This window comes from Panthera uncia, assembly GCF_023721935.1.
Source record: "Panthera uncia isolate 11264 chromosome B3 unlocalized genomic scaffold, Puncia_PCG_1.0 HiC_scaffold_1, whole genome shotgun sequence".
NCBI classification, from domain to species: Eukaryota; Metazoa; Chordata; class Mammalia; order Carnivora; family Felidae; genus Panthera; species Panthera uncia.
In genome coordinates, this window is record NW_026057582.1 from 84458507 (window position 1) to 84478981 (window position 20475).

The following is a 20475-nucleotide window of genomic DNA, read 5'->3' on the forward strand; positions in this document are numbered from 1 at the left end:
AAAACCCTCAAACTGGGTAACAAATTTTGCATATTTATGTGTTTTCCTGTAGAACCACAGGTTTTCTCAAATGCTCAAATTATCCTACAACCCAAAAAAAAGCTAAAATGAGAGTTCAAAAATTACATTCCATGATACAAACCCAAAGTGTCAAAGTAGATTAAATGATTCCACAGCTATACATTTCCTAGGTTATCTCAGTAACTTAAGAACATAAATGCCATGCTGAATCATTCATTGGTTTATCTCTGCCTGAAGGACTCTTTACGACAAAATTCAGGAGCAATTTATGAGAAAAACTGAGAGCTTCAAAGTTACAGGTACATCATGTACTATTTATCCATATTGACTGAACCTTTCCTGAACTTACTTATTCAATAACCAATAAAACTAGGCATAACAAGCTGCTCTGGTATTAATTTTATATATCTTAAAACTACCTCTTACAAATTTTAAAAAGGACTAATTAATTCTCATATTCTAGTATTTTATAAAGTTTCCGTTTAATTCTGGAATATAGATATTTTGACCCTGTAAAAATAACATTCAGATGCCAGGCACTCTGTCATGTTTAATATTTATCACAGTCTTTAATCTTCACAATAACCCCATCAGATGGGTACCAATATTAGCTCCTTCAAAGATGTCCTTTAATAGGTGAATGGATAAAATAAACTGTGGTACATTCAGGTAATGGAATATTATTTAGCACTAAAAAGAAATGGACTATCAAGCCATGAGAAAACATGAAGAAACCTTACATTCATAATACTAAGTGAAAGAAGCCGATCTGAAAAGGCTATATACATTATACAATGCCAACTATATGACATTCTGAAAAGTGCAAAACTATGGAGACAATTAAAAAAATTTAAAAAAGTAAAAACATAAAAATAAATCAGTGATTGCCAGGTGCTTGAGGGGAGGGAGATGACTAGGTAGCAGTATTGAGGGTTTTTAGGGCAATGAAACAATTCTGGTATATTATAATGGGGGATATCTGTCATTTTACATTTGTTAAAAACCAAACACTTTACAACACAAAGAACTAAAGCAGCTAATGTAACTATGGACTTTGGCTGGTAACAATGTGTCCACACTGGTTCATCAATTGTAACAAACGTGCCACAATGGTGCAGGAAGGCCATGGTGGGGAAGTTTGAGTGTGCATTTGTGGAGGCGGTATGTGGGAATCCTGCTTTTTGCTCAATTTAAGGAAAAAAACCTTTCTTAATATTTATTACTTTTGAGAAAGAGAGACAGAGCGTGAGCAGGGGAGGGGCCGAGAGAGACGGAGACACAGAATCTGAAACAGGCTCCAGGCTCTAAGCTGTCAGCAAATGATGTCTAGCTATATTTTTGTGCACATTTATGTTTTCTTAGCCTAAATTCCTAGAGGTGGAGTTGCTAGGTCCAAATGTATGCACATTTTATAAGTACTTTTCTTGTGCTTGTCTAAGTGCTCTGGAGAAAAATTGTAGCAATTTATGGTCCCAAGAAAATAAGATTGAGCTTCCCTCTTTCCTCATACTGACTGTTATAATTTCAAATAGATTTTATATAGTTTGTCAAGTTAAATTGTTATAAATTGTATTTTTAAAAAATTGTTGTAAGTGAATATTTATTTATATGCATACAGGACATATGTAATTGTGCATTTTCAGTGGTCTTCTGTGCATAGCATTCTTTTTAATTCTTCTCAAGGCTTGAGCTCTGTTCCTAGTGATTAAAGCTGGCTGAAAGATGACCCTGTTGAATATCAAAGTAGTATTTGCAGGCATTTAGTCAGAGTATAGTCAAAAGAAGTTAAAAAACTATCTTTCCTCATTCTTCCTGAAAATTTGCCTAAGAGGAGAATAGTTTAATAATTCTATTTTTAAAGGGTTCTCACAAGTTTAGCACCTCTATCCCCTTTTATTAAAGTTCTGATAAGACATTTTTTAGACAAAGGGGCCTTTCCCTGCTGCCCCTACTCCCTAAAAACAGATTTAATGCTTTTATTAACTCAATTTTATGGTTCGATTCAAGCAAAAATGTGATATATTTGCCATTATAATGTTTTTTAAATTAATAGATTTTTTTAGAGCAGCTTTAGCTTTATAAAAACATTGAGCAGGGGCTCCTGGGTGGATCAGTAGGTTAAGTGTCCAACTTCGGCTCAGGTAATGATCTAGCAGTCTATGAGTTTGAGCCCCTCGTCCAGCCCTGTGCTGACAGCTCAGGGCCTAGAGTCTGCTTCGGATTCTGTGTCACCCTCTCTCTTGGCCCCTCCCCTGATCGCACTCAGTCTCTCTCTCTCAAAAATAAATAAACATTAAAAAAAAATTTTTTAAGAAAAGCAAGCTTGTGGTGTTTTTGTTCATCCTCATCCCATGTCCCTCTTACAAGCTCCCTGAAACCAAAGTTCCCACAGCAGTAACAGCTGTGGAAAAACAGCAGTTTGGCAGCCATTGGAAAAAACAGGAAAAGTTTAGAGATGCCCTAAAACCCAGGGCAGAACTGTCTGGCACTTATCTGTTATGCCCAGGGCTTATTTTTTATGACCTGATTCAACCTCATTCAGTGGAAAGGACCCTATACTCAGGGCACTGTCAAAGACTCTCAGCAGCAACTGTGAAAGATCATGGCTGCCCCAGGCAATGTTAGGAGGTGAGGCTATTGAGAGGCTGACTAAAAACTTAAAAGGAAAAATGGGGGGGGTGGGGGGGGGCGGGGCCTGGGTAGTTCAGTCAGTTTAGTGTCCAACTCTTGGCTTCAGCTCAGGTCATGATCTCCTGGTTCATAAGTTTGAGCTCCAGGGCTCCACACTTACAGTGCAGAGCCTGCTTGGGATTCTCTCTCTCCCTCTCTCTTTGCTGTTCCCCTGCCCACGCACTCTCTCAATATAAATAAATAAACTTAAAAAAAAAAGTTCCTTCTTATTTACAAGTAACATTTATGGGGTGATAATCACAAAAACAAGACTGACTATAACAAATAGGGAAAATACAGGAAACACAGAAGAAAATAAAAGTCACTCATAATATTATCCACAACCATTATTAACATTTTAGTGCTTAAGGTTTATTTATCTATTTATTTTTAGTAACCTCTACACCCAAAGTGGGATATAAACTCATGACCCTAAGAGCAAGAATCGCATGCTCTCGGGGCGCCTGGGTGGCTCAGTCGGTTGAGGGTCTGACTTCGACTCAGGTCATGATCTCACACTCATGGGTTTGAGCCCCGTGTCGGGCTCTGTGATGACAGCTCAGAGCCTGGGGTCTTGCTTCGGATTCTGTGTCTGCATCTCTCTCTGACCCTCCCCAACTGGCATTCTGTGTCTCTCTCTCTCAAAATAAATAAACATAATAAAAAAAAATTTTTTTTTAAAGAATCACACGCTCTACCAATGGAGCTACCCAGGTTCCCTAACATTTTGGTGTTTAAACCTCCATTTCTAGGTTTCCTTTTTAAATAGTAGGATACTGGGGTGCCTGGGTGGCTCAGTGGGTTGAGCGTCCGACTTTGGCTCAGGTCATGATCTCGCGGTCTGTAGTTCAAGCTCCACGTTGGGCTCTGTGCAGACAGCTCAAAGCCTGGAGCCTGCTTCGGATTCTGCGTCTCCCTCTCTCTCTGCCCCTCCCCCACTCATGCTCTGTCTCTCTGTCTCAGAAATAAACATTAAATAGTAGGATACCAAGATAATTCAACACAAATATAAGAAAATTGAAATATGTGTCAATGCCCCAAATTTCCTACTACACTTACAGTTTTGTCTCCAGTAAGAGTAAGGTTTGTTCCATTCTCCTTAGCCTAAATATTAAAAAAAGAAAGTTAATTTAGAATTTTTACTTTATGCTTAGAAATACCTAACAATGAAAACAATTACCTCTTGTTTTTCTCCTAAGAGAGGCAATCGATGTACAAAATCCCCAGAAAAGCTCTATGAAAAAAACATAACATTAAAATTAATGTTTAATAGTAAAAAAAAAAAAAAAGTTCAAAACCTACAAAAACGTGGTTGAAGCAAAATACACTGTAACACTAAATAATATGGCACTGACAAACAGAAGATTTCCAATTAATTACAAACAAGTGAGAACTAAAAACTACTATCAAACTAAACGGGCCACTCAATTTCTCTGTTAAGAATTAAAAATATTTATGAATTAAAAAAACCTTAAAACAGAAGACATATGCTTAGGATAGAGAGATCTTATGGTTCCCTCTCTTGCCTCATATGAGAAAAATATGGCTCAAAGCTATCAAGCTTTAGATACAGAAATGGAATTTCAACTTGGAATTTTTTTTTACTGTTTATTTTTATTTTTGAGAGAGAGTGAGAGAGAGAGAGTGTGTGAGTGGAGGAGGGGCAGAGTGAGAGGGAGGCAGAATCTGAAGCAGGGTCCAGGCCCTGAGCTGTCAGCACTGAGCACAATGCGGGGCTTGAACCCACAAACCCTGAGATCATGACCTGAGCTGAAGTCAGACGCTTAACTAAGCCACCCAGGCGCCCCTCAACTTAGGATTTCTAACTCTTGGGTCTACTGCTCCTTCCACCACAACACTCTCCATGCCTATAAAAAAACCACACTAATGTTTTCTTACCAGGTATCAGCAGATGAAGCATTCTCCTTCCTGAGTAATTAGAGCATGTATTCAAACTCTGTTACATTAGACTGAAGGAGAGGTAACCTTACCAATAGGGATAATATGCTAAGACCCTGGAAAGATTATAGCAGATCTAAAAGCAGTGAACCTACGGCAACAGTATACAGCAGGTAGCTTTCCATGATCAAATCTAAGAAAGGCCAACCAATCCTCCCAAGCTAGGGGATAAACCTATAAAAACTAAATGAAAGCCCCCTAACTAACATCACATTTTTTCCAGCTTTCTTATTCTATCATTTTAAAGATATCTTCTTTCTCCTCCAAATCCATAAAATCTAAGCTATGACAAGAACTCAATTATCAACTGTTATAGTTCAATTATCAATTTTATTTTATTTGCTTATCAATTACTAGTTATTAAAGTCTCATCAACAAACTTTATTTCTAGTAACTGGACAGAAAACTTAGCGTTCCGTGAATGCTTTGCCTCTTCAAGGCAATTTGCTAAATATTCTGAAGCAGTATTCAAATGCAATAAGAACAAAGAAAAGGCTACAGTTAATAATAACTATTTTCGACACCTATAAAACATGTAATTTTTCTATCAAAAAACTGGCATCATATTCTATTTCTAAGAAAAAAGACTTTAGAATCAAAATTCCACTTACGTGATTACACATATATAAGCATTAAAAATACATATTATTCACCTCTTCCCCTTTACTCAAAAAAAGTTGAGTTCAGGCCTGTAACAATAAAATCTAGAAACACTGGTATTTCTGGGAATGTATCAATTAAATGAGATCACAAAAGAACTGAAAAACTGGAAGTTTCAAATGTCTACCAGTGGATGAATGGATAAAGAAAATGTGGTATACATGTACAATGAACTATTATTCAGCCTTAAAAAGGAATTAAGTGGATACATGCTATATGGAGGAAGTTTGAAAACATCCTGCTAAGGGAAAGAGGACAAATATTGTATGATTCCACTTCTGTGAAGTATCTAGAATAGTGAAACTCATGGAAAAAAGCAGAGTAGTTGTTACCAGCGATGTGAGGGGAGGGGGTGTTATTGTTTAATGATTATGAAGTATCAGTTTGGGATGATGAGAAAGTTCTAGAGATGACTAGTATACCACTAGCCATCTCCAGAACTTGCATTGCATCGCTTCTCGGCCTTTTGGCTAAGATCAAGTGCAGAACTTGCATTGCACAACAGTGCAAATGTACTTCATACCCTTGAATGGCACACTTGGAAATAGGTAAAATGGTAAATTTTACTTGTATTTTACCATAATAAAAAGTGGGGATTTGCTTTTTACACACAAAGGAAAGCACATCCTCTTTTTGATGAGATAAATATTAAGTGGCTGAATGTGCAATTAACAGAACATGCTTCTAACTTATTTCTGTCAGAACAAAGAATTCAGAAGTGGGAAATGGAGATCACCAAATATAGAGGTATTATGTAGTTTATCTCTTCTATGTCCCTCCAACCACTATCAAACATTACCTGTGTTTTAAAGAGCTCACTGCAGTTCTGGAACAATTTTGATGATGTCTGGTATTTCCCAGACAAGCCTTTTTTTTCCTTAAGGTTTTCCAAATATGTCTCCACTTCTTCTGCCTGGAAAAACAAGAGAAAATACAACGCACACAACTTACTTTTCACAAGTAAAGTATTTAGAAGATAACAGATAGATTTCCTATAGGGCAGGTACAGTTTTGGATTTGCTATTTTAAAAACTTACAACATCAAATAAAAACTGTAATAATGTCCAAGAATCTAACGGTAGTAGACTCTAACATACAGAATTCTCCCTTTTTTTCTAAGCTCCAGTTTTGCATCTCCAACTATCTGCTTGTCATTTCTGTAATTCTGTCCTATGGCAACCCAAGATAATTTTGACATTCTTAATTCTTAACTTGTATTACCTATCTGGGGATCTGCTAAGCTCTTGACCAGCTTATCACAAGTTTCAAATGTATGAAGCTTTTAACTGTAAATTCAACTAGCGATTGATTAAAAGAAACATCAATAATGCTTCAAACTACATTCTGGACATATTATCATTTCTCTCTAAGTTCTTCAATCCTTTTAGTCCTCATCATTATCAGTCATACCCAACATTGTATAACAAGAGCAAAAAACAAATCAACACCATAAAAAAGATAATGTAAAACCCTAACACAAGGCAGAAATTCAAAATGCTTAAGGTTTGAAAAACCAAGTGAATGGCAGACGTTTTTTAAAGACCAGTTAGATTATCTTCGGAAAGGAAGAGAATAACAAATGGAGAACAGAAACGGAATGAAAAAGGCCTGAAAAATCCACCCTGGAGCCATATATCTTCAGTGCCCAAGTACAGTGTACTATGTCAATTGTGAAATGAGGTCTAAAACTATTTCCATACTATTACTAATAAAATACTAATGTTATTTGCCTTGTACTGATAATGCAAAGTAATGGTGGATAAAATTGCTGCCCCCTATCAGGAACCAAGGCAGTGGCACCTAATTATACCAGTCGTCATTGTAGTCAGTCACAAACTTACAGCTTAAAAAATAATTTTAAATACCAGTTTTACATAAGAACGCTTCACTAAAACAGCAAAAATTATTAATCTTATTAAATCTGGACTGTGAGCACATGCCTTTTTAAATATTCTATGAGACAAAATGGAAAACATGCAAAATACTATAAATGACTTGAGATAAAACACTTTACAACTATTTTGACTTACAACCTAAGCTATCCACTTTTTTCATTTACCTAAAAGAATAACTGACAAACTAGTTATTCACACTTGGTTATTTGGGAAATATTTTCTTGAAAATGGGCAAAGGAAGGCTGTCACTTCAAGGACAACACCTGACAGTATTATTGCCAATGACAAAATTTGAACTTCCAAGCCAAAACTGGACTTCGAAAAACTTGTATCTTCCTCACCATGAGCTCAACAGCCTCCAGTACTTAAGGAGTTTCTGATGTGACAGAGGGTGATGCTAACAAATATAACTTCAAGTTAATTGTAAAATGAGGTAGTATTTGAAAGAATGATAAAAATCAGTCAACAAGTATTTTCTAAATAAACCCTGTTACAAAATCAGACATGGATAAAAGACCAAAGTGGATGACACACCAACTCACTTAGTAGAAAAAGAACCCACTGATATGGTTTCAGATTCCACATTGCCACCAACCTTTAAGAAACTCTCTCTACTTGTTATGTTTTGGTACAGGATCAAAAAACAGTATCTACAATTATCTGAAAACACTATTAAGATATCATTCTTTTTTCCAACTATGTATCTGTGTGACGCCACATTTCAACCAAAATAATATATTACAATAAAGTGAAGAAGATATAAGAATCCAGCTGTCTTCAATTATCCAACATTAAATGAAAGGCGTTGCAAAAATACAAAGTAATACCACCCTTCTACGTTTCTGAAAAAGACATTTTTCATTAAAAAAAGTTTTTCATGTTAACATGCAATGGTTTATTATTGCTATTTTAAAATAAATTAATAAATATTTTTTGTATTTTGTGTTTTAATTTCTAATACGGTAACCCACATGAACAAAGGCTTTTTGGAGACTGCAGTAATGGTTTTTTTAAATATTCAACGCTTCACGAATTTGCGTGTCATCCTTGTGCAGGGGCCGTGCTAATGTTCTCTGTGTTGTTCCAATTTTAGTATATGTGCTTGTTAGAAGGTGGGGGAGGGACAGTAAAGTACCCCCCAAATTGAGAAAGTATGTATTTTTTTTTTTTAACGTTTTATTTATTTTTGAGACAGAGAGAGACAGAGCATGAACGGGGGAGGGGCAGAGAGAGAGGGAGACACAGAATCGGAAGCAGGCTCCAGGCTCTGAGCCATCAGCCCAGAGCCCGACGCGGGGCTCGAACTCACGGACCGCGAGATCGTGACCTGAGCTGACGTCGGAAGCTCAACCGACTGAGCCACCCAGGTGCCCCGAGAAAGTATTTTAAGACCAGAAAACAAAGCAGGCGACTCTCTACAGTTTATGCAGAGTTTTATTCGGGGTAACTTACTGACAGGGGGAGGGAAATGGGCAGAGTGTGATTCACGGCAGCTGCAGTTATTCTCCACAAAGTCCAGACCTTAGTCCACAGATTTTATACAGTGAGGGGACACACAAAAGGACACTGTAGTGAGATCAAAGGGCTCCCATGTACCTCCAAAGGGCTTGCATGCATCTAATTAAAAGCTAAGCATTAATTAGATCTTGTGGCACCAACTGCGCATCAGGAGGGGGAAAGACTATGTTATCTCTAACAGATTAATGGAAGGCCAAAACAAGGCTCCCCCTGTCCCAGCCTTGGTGGACATTTTTAAGGTATGTATATTCATCTCCAAGGGGTCTGGAACACGTAGCCCCTCAAGAGAGGTAACCGAACACACATGAACAAGATGGAGGGCCAAAGATAGAGTCAGCACTGTCAGCACTTCTACAGTGCTGCCAAGGTAAGCAAGATTCTGCAGTAATTTTTAAGGATTGAGACCAAAAAGTTTGTGAATTGCTAGTACAGTAAGTCTATAAATTGGGAAGCACAGATTCTAACTTCAGCTTGTCTCCTACCTCCTCCTAGCTATGTGACACTCCTCCCTCTATCAGGTTAGGACCTGATGATATCTAAAGTCCAAGAAAAAGTTTGTTAATCTTATACTCCTTACCTTGAAGTTGTAGATTTCATTGTAACAATCAGCACTTTTCAGATACCAGGTTATATTCAAAGATACCTCACAAGGTTCTCCATCAACTATAAAAGAAGAAAACTTTGTGAATAAAGATGAGTCCCAAACAAAGCATTTTTCCTAAACTGTTACCACACATCTTATTTTTTCCTGCTAAATTTAGATACTCAAAGACCATCCCTTCTCCAAACTTGAGGTAATGAAATAATTTATGTAAAATAACTGGATATTCTTCAGATAAAAGTAAATACTGTTATTCACAAAAGAACAGTTTTTGACCTGCTTAAGTTTATCTACTTTTATGCCTTAAAACCTCAGTTTCTGGTTCTCTGCTGGGAAAAACCTGGAAGTGATAAAGCAGTCCTAAGTTAAAACCACTCTTCTATTATCATTCAAGTATTTACTGAGCAGAGCACTTAAGTATACAAAGCTAACTGACAGTAAGCCAGAGGAGACTAGGACCCTTAAAAGGCTACATTCTAGCTGGAAAGACAAGGAGTAACATTAGGGTCATCACAAAGCAGTACTCAAAGCTTTACTGAGGGAAAAATTAATGGCTTAGACTTTGAAAGATACCAAACTGGACTACAAGACAAAGAACTACAAACAAAAAGCAAACCTGGCTGGGGAAGGCAGAAGAGCAAAAGCAACACCAAAAGAGCATTAGACTCTTTCCAAAACCCACCTTAAGAGAAGCCTCAAGGAACTTCACGAAATCATAGTGGCTGCGTAACTCATTAAATGTAGTTTGGAACACAATATTCTAGTGGACCAATGCATTAGTCTGAAGATTTGAGAGTATAAATCTGACTATATGACTGATCAGCTGTCCCACCTGGAAGTCAGCTTATCTTTGATTGCAGCTGCACTATGGAACTCTAAGATACCTGCTTTATGCACATGACAAAGATAAACATGACAGCATCTAGGAATCTAATTTTGATTAACGGAAGACGGGCACCTAATATTTGTTTTATTTTCTCAAATTAATTTTCAAGTGACACACTTTTTTTTACAAGGTTCAATTAAAATACACAAAACTCTGTAATGCCTAGGTGGCACAGTTAGTTAATCATCTGACTCTTGATTTCAGCTCAGGTCACAATCTCTTGGTTCATGGGTTCAAGCCTCATGTCGGGCTCTGTGCTGACAGTGCAGAGCCCGCTTGGGATTCTGTCTCCTTCTCTCTCTGCCCCTCCCTGACTTGCCAATACATGTGTGCGTGAGCGCTCTTTCTCTCAAAATAAATAAACAAACAAGAAATAAACATTAAAAAAAATGTTTAAAAATACACAAAACTCTGATATGCTGAATAGAATTTACAGAAATGATAAAAAGGATATTGCAATCTCAATATAAACTACTCAGAAGAACCATACCAAGGAGAGATTAAACAGAAGCTAATAAGAAAATCCCCTAAAAGAAGATCTGCAGGAAAACTTGGCTGCAAAAATACTATTATGTTAAAAAACACCATTCAGAACTTTGAATGGTTAGATTTAAGAGACAAAAATGGTCCTAGCAATTTCATGGAAAGCTATTTACCATACGCCCAAAAGTATAAAATCAGAGTCAAGGCATATGTGAGAAAGCAGAGAAGTAACAAGTGAGAGATAATGTGATTTTCAGGGGCTTCAAATTCTCCAAAAATATGAAATGCAGACACTACAAAATATGCAGCTTGTGCAACTTGGCAAAGCACCATTTGACCAAAATACAGGTAAGAAAAGACTACACATAATAAAAAGGTAGAACAGCATGCAAGTTGTCAGGCTATCTCAAAAGACCAAAAACACTGTTCTCCCTGAGAGTTACTCTTATCTAGCACACCAACCTCTTAAGACTGACCAGTTTGTCAGAGTAATGTAATTTAAACCAAACTGAAGTCATTAGTCAAGAGATTGTATTTTCATGGATATAGTCTTCTCTTCATAGAAATTCTATAGGTCCCCTTCACTCCCACTGAACTGTAAGCTCAGTAAGAGAGAGGACCTTTTCTATCATTTTCCTACTGTCTAAAACAGTGCTTCACATAATAGGTTTTTAATAAGTACACACTAGATGATTAAAACAATAAAATCATCCAATTAAAACTTATAACTTTGCACTTTCATAAAGAAAGATGTGCATAGAAGCACATATGGATGACCTGAACTTTTTTTAAATAATGTTTTTTAATTTATTTATTTTTGTTTTTAAATTTTTTTTTTTTAACGTTTATTTATTTTTGAGACAGAGAGAGACAGAGCATGAACGGGGGAGGGGCAGAGAGAGAGGGAGACACAGAACTGGAAGCAGGCTCCAGGCTCTGAGCCATCAGCCCAGAGCCCGACGCGGGGCTTGAACTCACGGTCTGTGAGATGAGATCGTGACCTGAGCTGAAGTCGGAAGCTCAACCGACTGAGCCACCCAGGCGCCCCAATTTATTTATTTTTGAAAGAGAGACAGAGCAGAGGGAGGGACAGAGAAGGAGATAGAGAATCTGAAGCAGACTCCAGGCTCTGAGCTGCCAGCACAGAGCCCAACGCGGGGCTCAAACCCACGAGCCGTGAGATCATGACCTGAGCCAAAGTCAGATGCTCAACTGACTAAGCCACCCGGGCACCGAGCTGAACTTTTATCCCTGATCTTGAAATAGAGCTATCCATGATCATTTATTCCCTAAAATAAAACCATTTTCAAAAATAAAAGGAAGCTTTTCTTTAATGTGCATGGGAAATTTTGGATTCAGATAGAGTGGTTTTCTCACTGGACAGACTGGTTTAATTCCATGTAATCCCTACTTCCTGATAATATCTTTGAGCTTCCTCTTCCAAAGATCTAAATAGCAAAATACTCCTTCGGTAAACAAAGGATCACTGAACATATTCGTGCAGAGCCAAAGGTCTGACACCTAAGTCATTTGTTCAGTAAATACCTAACAAGCACACAAAAGCAAAATTGGTGGTATCTAACAGAGGGCAGATTAAAATACCATCAGACATAATTTGTCTAACTGTAAAGTGTAAACACCAGAAAAACAAGAGAAGAAAATAAAGTTCACACAAGTATTCTGAAGATTACTCAGGGAAAAGACCTTACTTATACTACGTGTTTATGCCTAGAAAATGCCAGACTATTAAATTTCAAAACTTATGTTTAGAGAAGATCAGAGATAGAAAATAGGTAATTTAAAAGTTTAAAGATCACTCAAATAAAAACTTCATGAAATGCAAAAACTCACATTTCAGGAAGATAGTGGTATTTTTGAACAGGATCTTTCCAAAACTAAAATAATTTTTCCCCTGCAAAGATAAAGGAGAGAAAGATAATTAGCATAGATCACTTTAATTCCCAAGGCAGAATATAACTGTTAAAAAAACCTAAATTTATAAAATGTTTAAGTTAGTTTTCTAAACAACAACAAAATCGATATCCTTCCTTTTAGTAAAATTCAACCATATCCAAACTGCAGAATTTTGTAGCTTGGTGCAGAGACATGATTTTTCCCCCACAGGCCATGAAGCAAGGACTCTAGAAAAGAAACTGCTAGAAATCCCAACTTAAATATTCACGGGAGGTACTCCTTAATTAGTTTATTCGCTTTACTCACTAATCACTGTTCAGAATAACCAATCATTTCCTTAAATAAACTATTCTATGAGCAGACAGGTTTAACTATTAACCATTTTAGTAACAATAGCTAAAATTCAGAACCTGAAGATCTTCACCAAACGAACAAAAGCTATAATGCTTGCCATTTAAAGGCACAAATAAGATTTGGACATTACAACCAGTGAGCAAAGCAGAATCAAACAAAAAGGCCACCGTGGTTTCAATAGGACTATTGCTTTTCGGCATTTCCTGCGTGCATCCGATTTTTGTGAGCTCACAGGACTATAAAAACTCTTACTTCCAATGAGGTGTAAAGGAGTGAGGTGGGGGACAGAAAGGGTCAACCTATCTAATAAGTTGTCCAAAAGACAGCCTACCTTTACCATGTCAAATTTTAGAACACAATTTCTACCACTTCAGCCATTCTCATTTTAGAATATATTTTTTAGGGGCGCCTGGGTGGCGCAGTCGGTTAAGCGTCCGACTTCAGCCAGGTCACGATCTCGCGGTCCGTGAGTTCGAGCCCCGCATCAGGCTCTGGGCTGATGGCTCGGAGCCTGGAGCCTGTTTCCCATTCTGTGTCTCCCTCTCTCTCTGCCCCTCCCCCGTTCATGCTCTGTCTCTCTCTGTCCCAAAAATAAATAAAAAACGTTGAAAAAAAGAATATATTTTTTAAATGCCTAGGCTTCCTCATCACACAAGGCTTAGAACAACCATTCGAAAGTGCAAAGGAAATCAAACAACTTCGTAAGTACAATCATCCAGTAACAAAAAGTGCAAAGGAAAAAAGTGATAAAGACACCTATAAACAGATCTCTCTCATCCAACCTGGGGTCACTGGATTCTGTGAAACTTCAGCTGAAAGGGAAACCGTTCTCCACCTATCATCCATCAACTTTACACGTCTCACGTAAGGCACTGAAAGTTCTCTCTGACTTAGCTGATAAGAAACCAATCCACTATTCTTCTCCGCTCCTGAAGCGGCTCTGGCACTCCTGCCAACCTACCCACAGAAGTGCACGGCTTTCCGCTCCAGGGTAGTGGATCCTTGCTATCCAGCGACACAGATGCTCCAGGCAATTCCACCCCTTTTGAAGCGGACTTTTGCGGAACCTTCATGGACCCCTAGGGCCGCCGTAGCCCCACCCCTTGCTCGTCCAGGCTCAGTTGCTTCTGAAGTGAACACTCACCGACGGTATCGGAATGTGCCACTTGGATCGGTCAGCAGCAGCGACAGGTGCCGGTCCTACACCAAGGAGCGACAATGGGGACGGCTGAGCCCCCAAAAGAAGAAGAATGACAGGCAGCACCTGAAGCCACGCAACCGCCGCCATCTTCACAGCCATGGAGCGCCTACCGAAAGCATTTCACCGTCTTCCGGTTCGCCCCGCCCTCTTCCGGCTCTGCTCTGGGGGCGGGATCATCCGGGTCCTCGAAACACAGCGGGGCTTGTTTGTTTTTCCGCCCAGCAGCCCCTCCCTAAACCAGTCGTCACGGTCTCGAGTGAGGTTTAGAGCGGAAAGCGCAGGCGTCGTCCCGTCGTAATCTGGTCACCTTGGAGCGTTAGGATGTTAATCAACCTCCGCGTAGGTCTGCTTTTCTCCTCTCTCCCGCCCCTTAAAGGGGCTGGGGATTTTAAGCAAGCACCTCGTGTAGCGTTTGGCTCTCTCCTCTCGTTCGCCCCCGCCTCTCATACCTTCTAAGTCAAAGTGAGACGCGGGGTCCAGAAGTCTGGGAAAGCCGTAAGTCTGACTGCCTCTTTGGCAGGTAGTAGTGAGTTCTTGGTTTCTGGAGGTTTTTAAGCAAGGACTGGAATTTGGCAGTGGTGTAGTATAAGCACTTCCTAAGCTGTATTTACTGTACTAGATAAGCCCTTAAAAAAAAAATCGTTGTAGCCCTGAAAAGCATGATGGTGCAGTAGAATTTGGCTGGAGAACATCCACCTTCAGCACAGAGCAGTACGGCACTTTCTACTTAAAACTAAAAACGGAAAGAGTGGGCCAGTTTTCAGTATCTGTGTTGTGAGGGTCACTGTAATAAACCTGCAGACGTTTGACCTGGACCGGGCAAGCAGTTTCTGTACTACCTGGTTCTCACGCTCTAGATTTTTATCCTCTAGAGCTCTTTGAGTACACGCCCCCTCCACTACAAAGACAGTTGCGGTTCCTAATGAAAGCAGTTCCTTGTTGGCACTCATAAGCAAGAAAATTTTGTCATATCTCCGTAGAAACGCTAGTTTGGGCCTGGAAAACCCAGGAGTACGTGTAGTTTTGCCACTTCTTAAGGACCTGGGGAGGACTCCATTTCCCAAGAACTTGATGGTGGTGAAGTGCTGGTTGTAATTTAGAAGGACTGCCCTTCAGTGTTTTAAAAACCTCTTGGCGTTGGCCTAAGAGCTGAGAGCCGGTCCGACGGGCTGGGAAGCCATGGAAGCTGCTGGGAAAGAGGAAATCAGGTAAAGGCCCACTGGTCCTGCAGGGACTGACTTCAGACAGTAGGGAATAGATAGTACCCGAAAGTACCTGAAAGCAACATTAGGTTTGAAGGTTTTATTGATTGTTTGAATGGCCTCTTATTTGCATGTTGGGTATTTGTGTATTTAATCTTTACCAGTTGTCTCAATTCCCCAGGGAATTAGTTGATATTAATAGCTAGTCCCTCACAAAATATTTTCAGGATGCTTTACAGAACAGTGGAAGAATTGTGTTCAGAACCCTAACATGAATTTCAGGCTATACCCCCATCTTCCTATATTATTACAGAGTTCATTCTTCAAAGCTGAAAAGCAAGGATTGCAAATTTCTCTAATCTTTGCACGCTTGATTAAAGGAAACAGTGACACAGACTATGTTAGTGGAAGATTTGATTACTTCCAAGAAAACAACTTTTTAGTACAGCCAAGTGTATCTGTGTGGGCTTGTTTTTATAATATCTTGAAATTTGTGTTCAATCATAGTTTCCTACATAATCATAGACATGCTGATTACAGCCGTATTCAGCAATATGTCTGCTTGAAGGCATGTGTGGGTTTTTTTTCCCTTTTATAGCCTAGAGTTGTTTTAATCATACGGAGGCTAATTTATTTTTTTTAAGACTTTTTTTTTTTTTGAGAGAGAGACAGACACAGAGATAGAGCATGAGCGGGGGAGGGGCAAAGAGAGAGGGAGACACAGAACCAGAAGCAGGCTACAGGCTCTGAGCTGTCAGTACAGAGCCCGACGTGGGGCTCAAACTTGGTAATGGCAAGATCATGACCTGGGCCGAAGTTGGATGCTCAACTGACTAAGCCACCTGGGCGGCCCCAAGATTTTAGTTTTAAGTAATCTCTATGTCCCACATGGGGCTCGAACTCACAACCCCAAGATCAAGAGTTGCATGCTCCACTGAATGAGCCAGCCAGGTGTCCCTGGAGGATAATTTAAATACATATACTCAAGTAGCAATATATATGCATCTTGTTCATGTTCTATTCCAGAAACAGCTCTTCTGCGAACTTGGTTTTTTAAAAATTGGCTCTTAGATTGTCAACATTATCTTAGAAAGTAACAGATTTTCCTCCTACATCTGTTTCTGTTTTTACTCTAGCCCCTTGCACATACCTCTAATAAAGCATTTGTCAGGTTGATTCATGCTTGTTTGTTAGGCTCTTGCAGGAAGCTCTGACACAGTCCTCCATATCTTCCTCAGAACCCAGCACTCAGTAAGAATATTCTGCAAATATTTTGTTGAAAAAATGAGTGGATTATTTTTGTTTGTGTGGGTTGTTTTTTTGTGTGTGCTTTTGCTCCTTCCTATTTTATTGTTGTAGTCATAGCCTTCAGTCATTATTTTAAAAGAACCCTTCCTCATAAGTGACAATACTCTCCTTCCAGTGCTTTCAGAGTAATCCCAGAACTTGATATTTTGTTGTTTACCTTGAGTGATTTACAAAAGGATGTTATTCTGCAGCACACATGCTATCATGTTAGGTTATGGCAATGACACAATTTTGCATTGCAAAAGTTCATTACCCACGTTCATGCTATAGTTAGAGAAGGAACAAAAATTGGATTCACAAACCTTGTGGAAAGTAAGTTTCTTAAAATGTCTTTTTATTTAGTGTTGAAGATGAAGCTGTGGATAAAAACATTTTCAAAGACTGCAGCAAGATTGCTTTCTACAGGTAAGGAGAGGAAATAATATTACCTAGATCAAAATATTGCAATATTGTAATGTTTATAGGCTTCCTAAGGAAAGAGTCAGTTAGGAAATACAGTCATTAAGAAATTCATCGGACAGGAGACCTTCACCTTTATACACTCACTACTATGTTATTTAAATTTCTTAATAAATTTATATTTTAAAAGTGTTTATGGCTTTGAATAGATAGTACTTTTACATATTTCAAAAGTCAAATAATATAAAAAGATATTCTTTGAAGAGTGTTACCCCCATGGTTGTCCCCTGCCACCCTATTCCACATCTTGTCCCTCTGAATAACCAGATTTGTCAATTTCTTATTTATCCTCCCGTTATTTCTTTTCATAAATACATTTATTCCTATATCACTGCCCTTCTTATACCAAGTAGCTTCCTATATATGCTGTTATGTACTTCTTTTTTTTTAATGCTAAATAGTTTATCCTGAGTATGTAGAGACTGCTCTCCCTTTTTATAGCTGTATAGTATTCCATTGGGTAGCCGTACTATAATATATTCAGTCTTCTTCCTATTGCTAGATCCTTGAGTTGTTTTTAATCTTTCAGCTATAAAATGACTGCCACAATGAAAAACTATACATATGTCATTTCTTATACATGCAGGAGTATTTATAGGATTAAATTCCAGGAATGGGATGACTGGGTCAAAGAATAAATGCACTTAAAATTTTAACTATTACCAGATACCCCTCATAGGGTTTGTACTGTTTTGTACTTTTTAAAATTGTATTTCTTTAAAATATTTTTGTTGAGTATCTCACTACAATTTTTGGTCATTTTACTTTCACAAAAATTGTATCCTATGTTACAACTTTCTAATTTATTCAGACTGCCCTAAAGGAAGAAAATCAGATCACTTAAATTCTGAATAGGTGCCTTAGAGGGAATTCTATAGGGAACTCTTGGTCATTTTGTTAAATCACTAGATTATACCGGATTTCCACTAGAATTTATTGAGTTTCTCTTAAAGTATACATTTCATGGAAAGTGGAAGGGAACTTAACAAGCTAATAAATATCATCTATGAAAACTGCCCCACCTTTTCAATAAAGGGAACAAAATGCCATCCTAGAGCAGTGTTATGTTGAACAATTTCATTAGTATTTTATTAGCACTCTAATAACAAAGTGTTCTGTTAGTGCTTTATTAGAGTACTAATACTGTCTGGGCCCGATACATTTATCATCATAGTGAATTTTAATGACTTCCACGTGGTAATATAGTTTGTTGAATGCTGACAGTCACAAATAATTCTCAGGCATTTGTATACTCTGTATCTGTAGGCGTCAGAAACAGCAGCTCTCCATAAAGTCCACCTATCAGGCATTACTAGACTCCGCCACAAAAGGCAAAGACAGCACCAAGTTCCAAATCCTCAATGAAGCAACTAAGGTAAAAAAGAAGTATTTTCTACAGAAAATTGTTTCCATACTAAATGGGGTTTGAATGAAGTAAATTTCCACAAAGGCTAATTAAAACTATGCATGCTTCAAAAATAAACTTTGCTGGAGAAATAATGTGATCTTTTTCATATGTACACTAGTACTTTAAAAGTAATGTGAATATTTACTTACAGACTGCCTGCGTATCAAATGCTTTTCTAGGTATTTTACAAATATTATTTCCTTTTAATTAGTCTTCATAATACAGAAAAGTGACTAGGAAGTCACTTGTTCTAAGTCACATAGCTAGTAATCAGTGTTTTCACCTGTGTCTATCAACTCTGTTAAGCATCCATGTTCTATTAGTGTTATACCCTGTACAGTTGAGCGTGTGGCCTGAGGAAGGTACAGATTGAGTGAATGTCCAAACCTCAAAATGTGGGTGGACCAGAGGAACAAGGGACTATGGAGTTGAAAACCTAAGTCACAAGTGTTCCATCTCCTGAGCTGCTTCACTAGCAGATCACCCTAGCTATTATATACTGAAAGGATTAGAGCAGTATTTTAAGTGCTTTTTCTCACTTGTCAAATCATACCGCTACTTCAGATGGGCCAGCCATAGAGGAAGTCCTGTATGGGCTGAGGTAGGAAGTATGGCTATGTGCAAGTACAGCGCTACCAGCCTGACCCACACTTCCAGATCCTCCCTGTCTTCTAAAGGCATCCGAAGCTTCCAAGGCCTCCCAGACCAATCTGGCTTCTTGGTAATTCTTATAGCTGAAAGACATACTTGAAGCCTTGAAGTGTAAGTTCCCTAACAGATGACTGAGAAGGAATTCTTCCTTTCGCTGCAAAGCTGTGAGATATCTCCCTGTGGCGACTGTAGCTCTCGCCCTGTGGTGCTGCACAAGGGAACCTCCTCAGAGAAGACAGAAGAAAAACTTGCTCCACAACGTCAGGGGGTTCTCTATAACATTTATTAAGCCTTTAATTTAGCAAAGGTTCCAGCTTTATTCCCACACATGAGGATCTATTGCACGGTGAGGTCAGCTACTTTCTTTATGAAGTTTTAGAAAATGCAGCTGTTTCATAGATGTGGAATTTTCTAACATACTTTTCTTGCCTGAATTCAAAGTAACGGCTAGAGTTGTATTAACAGTTCTGTGTTCTCTGTCCCTCTCCTGTTTCCAATTTCAAGCTACTGTGATAGCAGTACACTTAGTTCATCTCTCTTTACACAAATGGGATGGTTTAACCTTTTTCTGAAACCTAATGCTGCTTTTATGTTTTTTTTTTTAATTTTTAATGTTTGTTTATTTTTGAGAGAGAGAGACAGAGCATGATTGGGGGAGGGGCAGAGAGAGAGGTAGACACAGAATCCGAAGCAGGCTCCAGCCTCCGAGCTGTCAGCACAGAGCCCAACGCAGGGCTTGAACTCACGAACCTTGAGATCATGACCTGAGCCAAAGTCAGACACTTTACAGACTGAGCCACCCAGGCGCTCCCCCTAATGCTGCTTTTATACTACCTCTTTTTTTCTGGAGGAATTTGCCCCCTTGCTTGGCATTTCTGATACCTTTGAGTTCTCAGCTCATGGTACCCCCAAAGTCCTCTACAAACTGATCCAAGTCTTTACTAATTACCTTTTTTTAGCATACTTTGATAGCCATTCATGGGAAAATATGAGGCAGCACTGATTTCCTTCCTGAAAAGCCACCTGCCATTTGCATGTGGTCTAATAGCCTGAGACCCAGCCAAACCTCTGTATTCAGGGTCAGCAGAAGCAGTTAGCTCTGGGAAATGCAAGGAGTCCACTAGAAACCTTGTAGGAGTCATTAAGCCTGCCACCAGATGTCAGGTACCTTCCATTCTTTTTTTTTTTTTCTTTTTTGTCATTAGTTCATCTTCCTATCTCTAATGTATCTAAACCCAGAGAGTTGTAGCTATCCCATAGTCAGGCAAGAATCTCTTCCCATCCT

General features: G+C 38.6%; 2 protein-coding genes and 2 non-coding genes across 12 annotated transcripts in view; 2 read left to right on the forward strand and 2 right to left on the reverse strand.

The window, feature by feature from the left end:
- TMEM87A (transmembrane protein 87A) overlaps window positions 1-14334 on the reverse strand; it is a 39913-nt gene extending 25579 nt beyond the window's left edge. Inside the window, exons 1-6 of one of the 3 annotated variants that reach the window (XM_049613426.1) lie at window positions 14106-14329; window positions 12545-12605; window positions 9301-9386; window positions 6110-6223; window positions 3872-3925; window positions 3751-3795 (exon numbers count right to left, since the gene is read on the reverse strand). In XM_049613426.1, coding sequence (XP_049469383.1) covers window positions 3751-3795; window positions 3872-3925; window positions 6110-6223; window positions 9301-9386; window positions 12545-12605; window positions 14106-14261 — 516 coding nt within the window. In that variant the 5' untranslated portion in view covers window positions 14262-14329. Of the gene's footprint in view, window positions 1-3750; window positions 3796-3871; window positions 3926-6109; window positions 6224-9300; window positions 9387-12544; window positions 12606-14105 lie in introns of all 3 variants that reach the window. The other 2 variants (XM_049613424.1, XM_049613425.1) reach the window with 2 other exon arrangements.
- LOC125910658 (U2 spliceosomal RNA) lies at window positions 5761-5957 on the forward strand. The gene has a single exon (XR_007454140.1). It is a non-coding gene; the product is annotated as a U2 spliceosomal RNA (small nuclear RNA).
- LOC125910464 (U6 spliceosomal RNA) lies at window positions 8216-8317 on the reverse strand. Its single transcript, XR_007453974.1, has one exon. It is a non-coding gene; the product is annotated as a U6 spliceosomal RNA (small nuclear RNA).
- A 39-nt stretch (window positions 14335-14373) lies between the features above and the next one.
- Window positions 14374-20475, forward strand: part of GANC (glucosidase alpha, neutral C) — a 74738-nt gene continuing 68636 nt past the window's right edge. Inside the window, exons 1-4 of one of the 7 annotated variants that reach the window (XM_049613415.1) lie at window positions 14374-14657; window positions 15143-15370; window positions 17015-17077; window positions 18373-18506. In XM_049613415.1, coding sequence (XP_049469372.1) covers window positions 17023-17077; window positions 18373-18506 — 189 coding nt within the window. In that variant the 5' untranslated portion in view covers window positions 14374-14657; window positions 15143-15370; window positions 17015-17022. The remainder of the gene's footprint in view (window positions 14658-15142; window positions 15371-17014; window positions 17078-18372; window positions 18507-20475) is intronic. The other 6 variants (XM_049613413.1, XM_049613414.1, XM_049613418.1 and 3 more) reach the window with 6 other exon arrangements.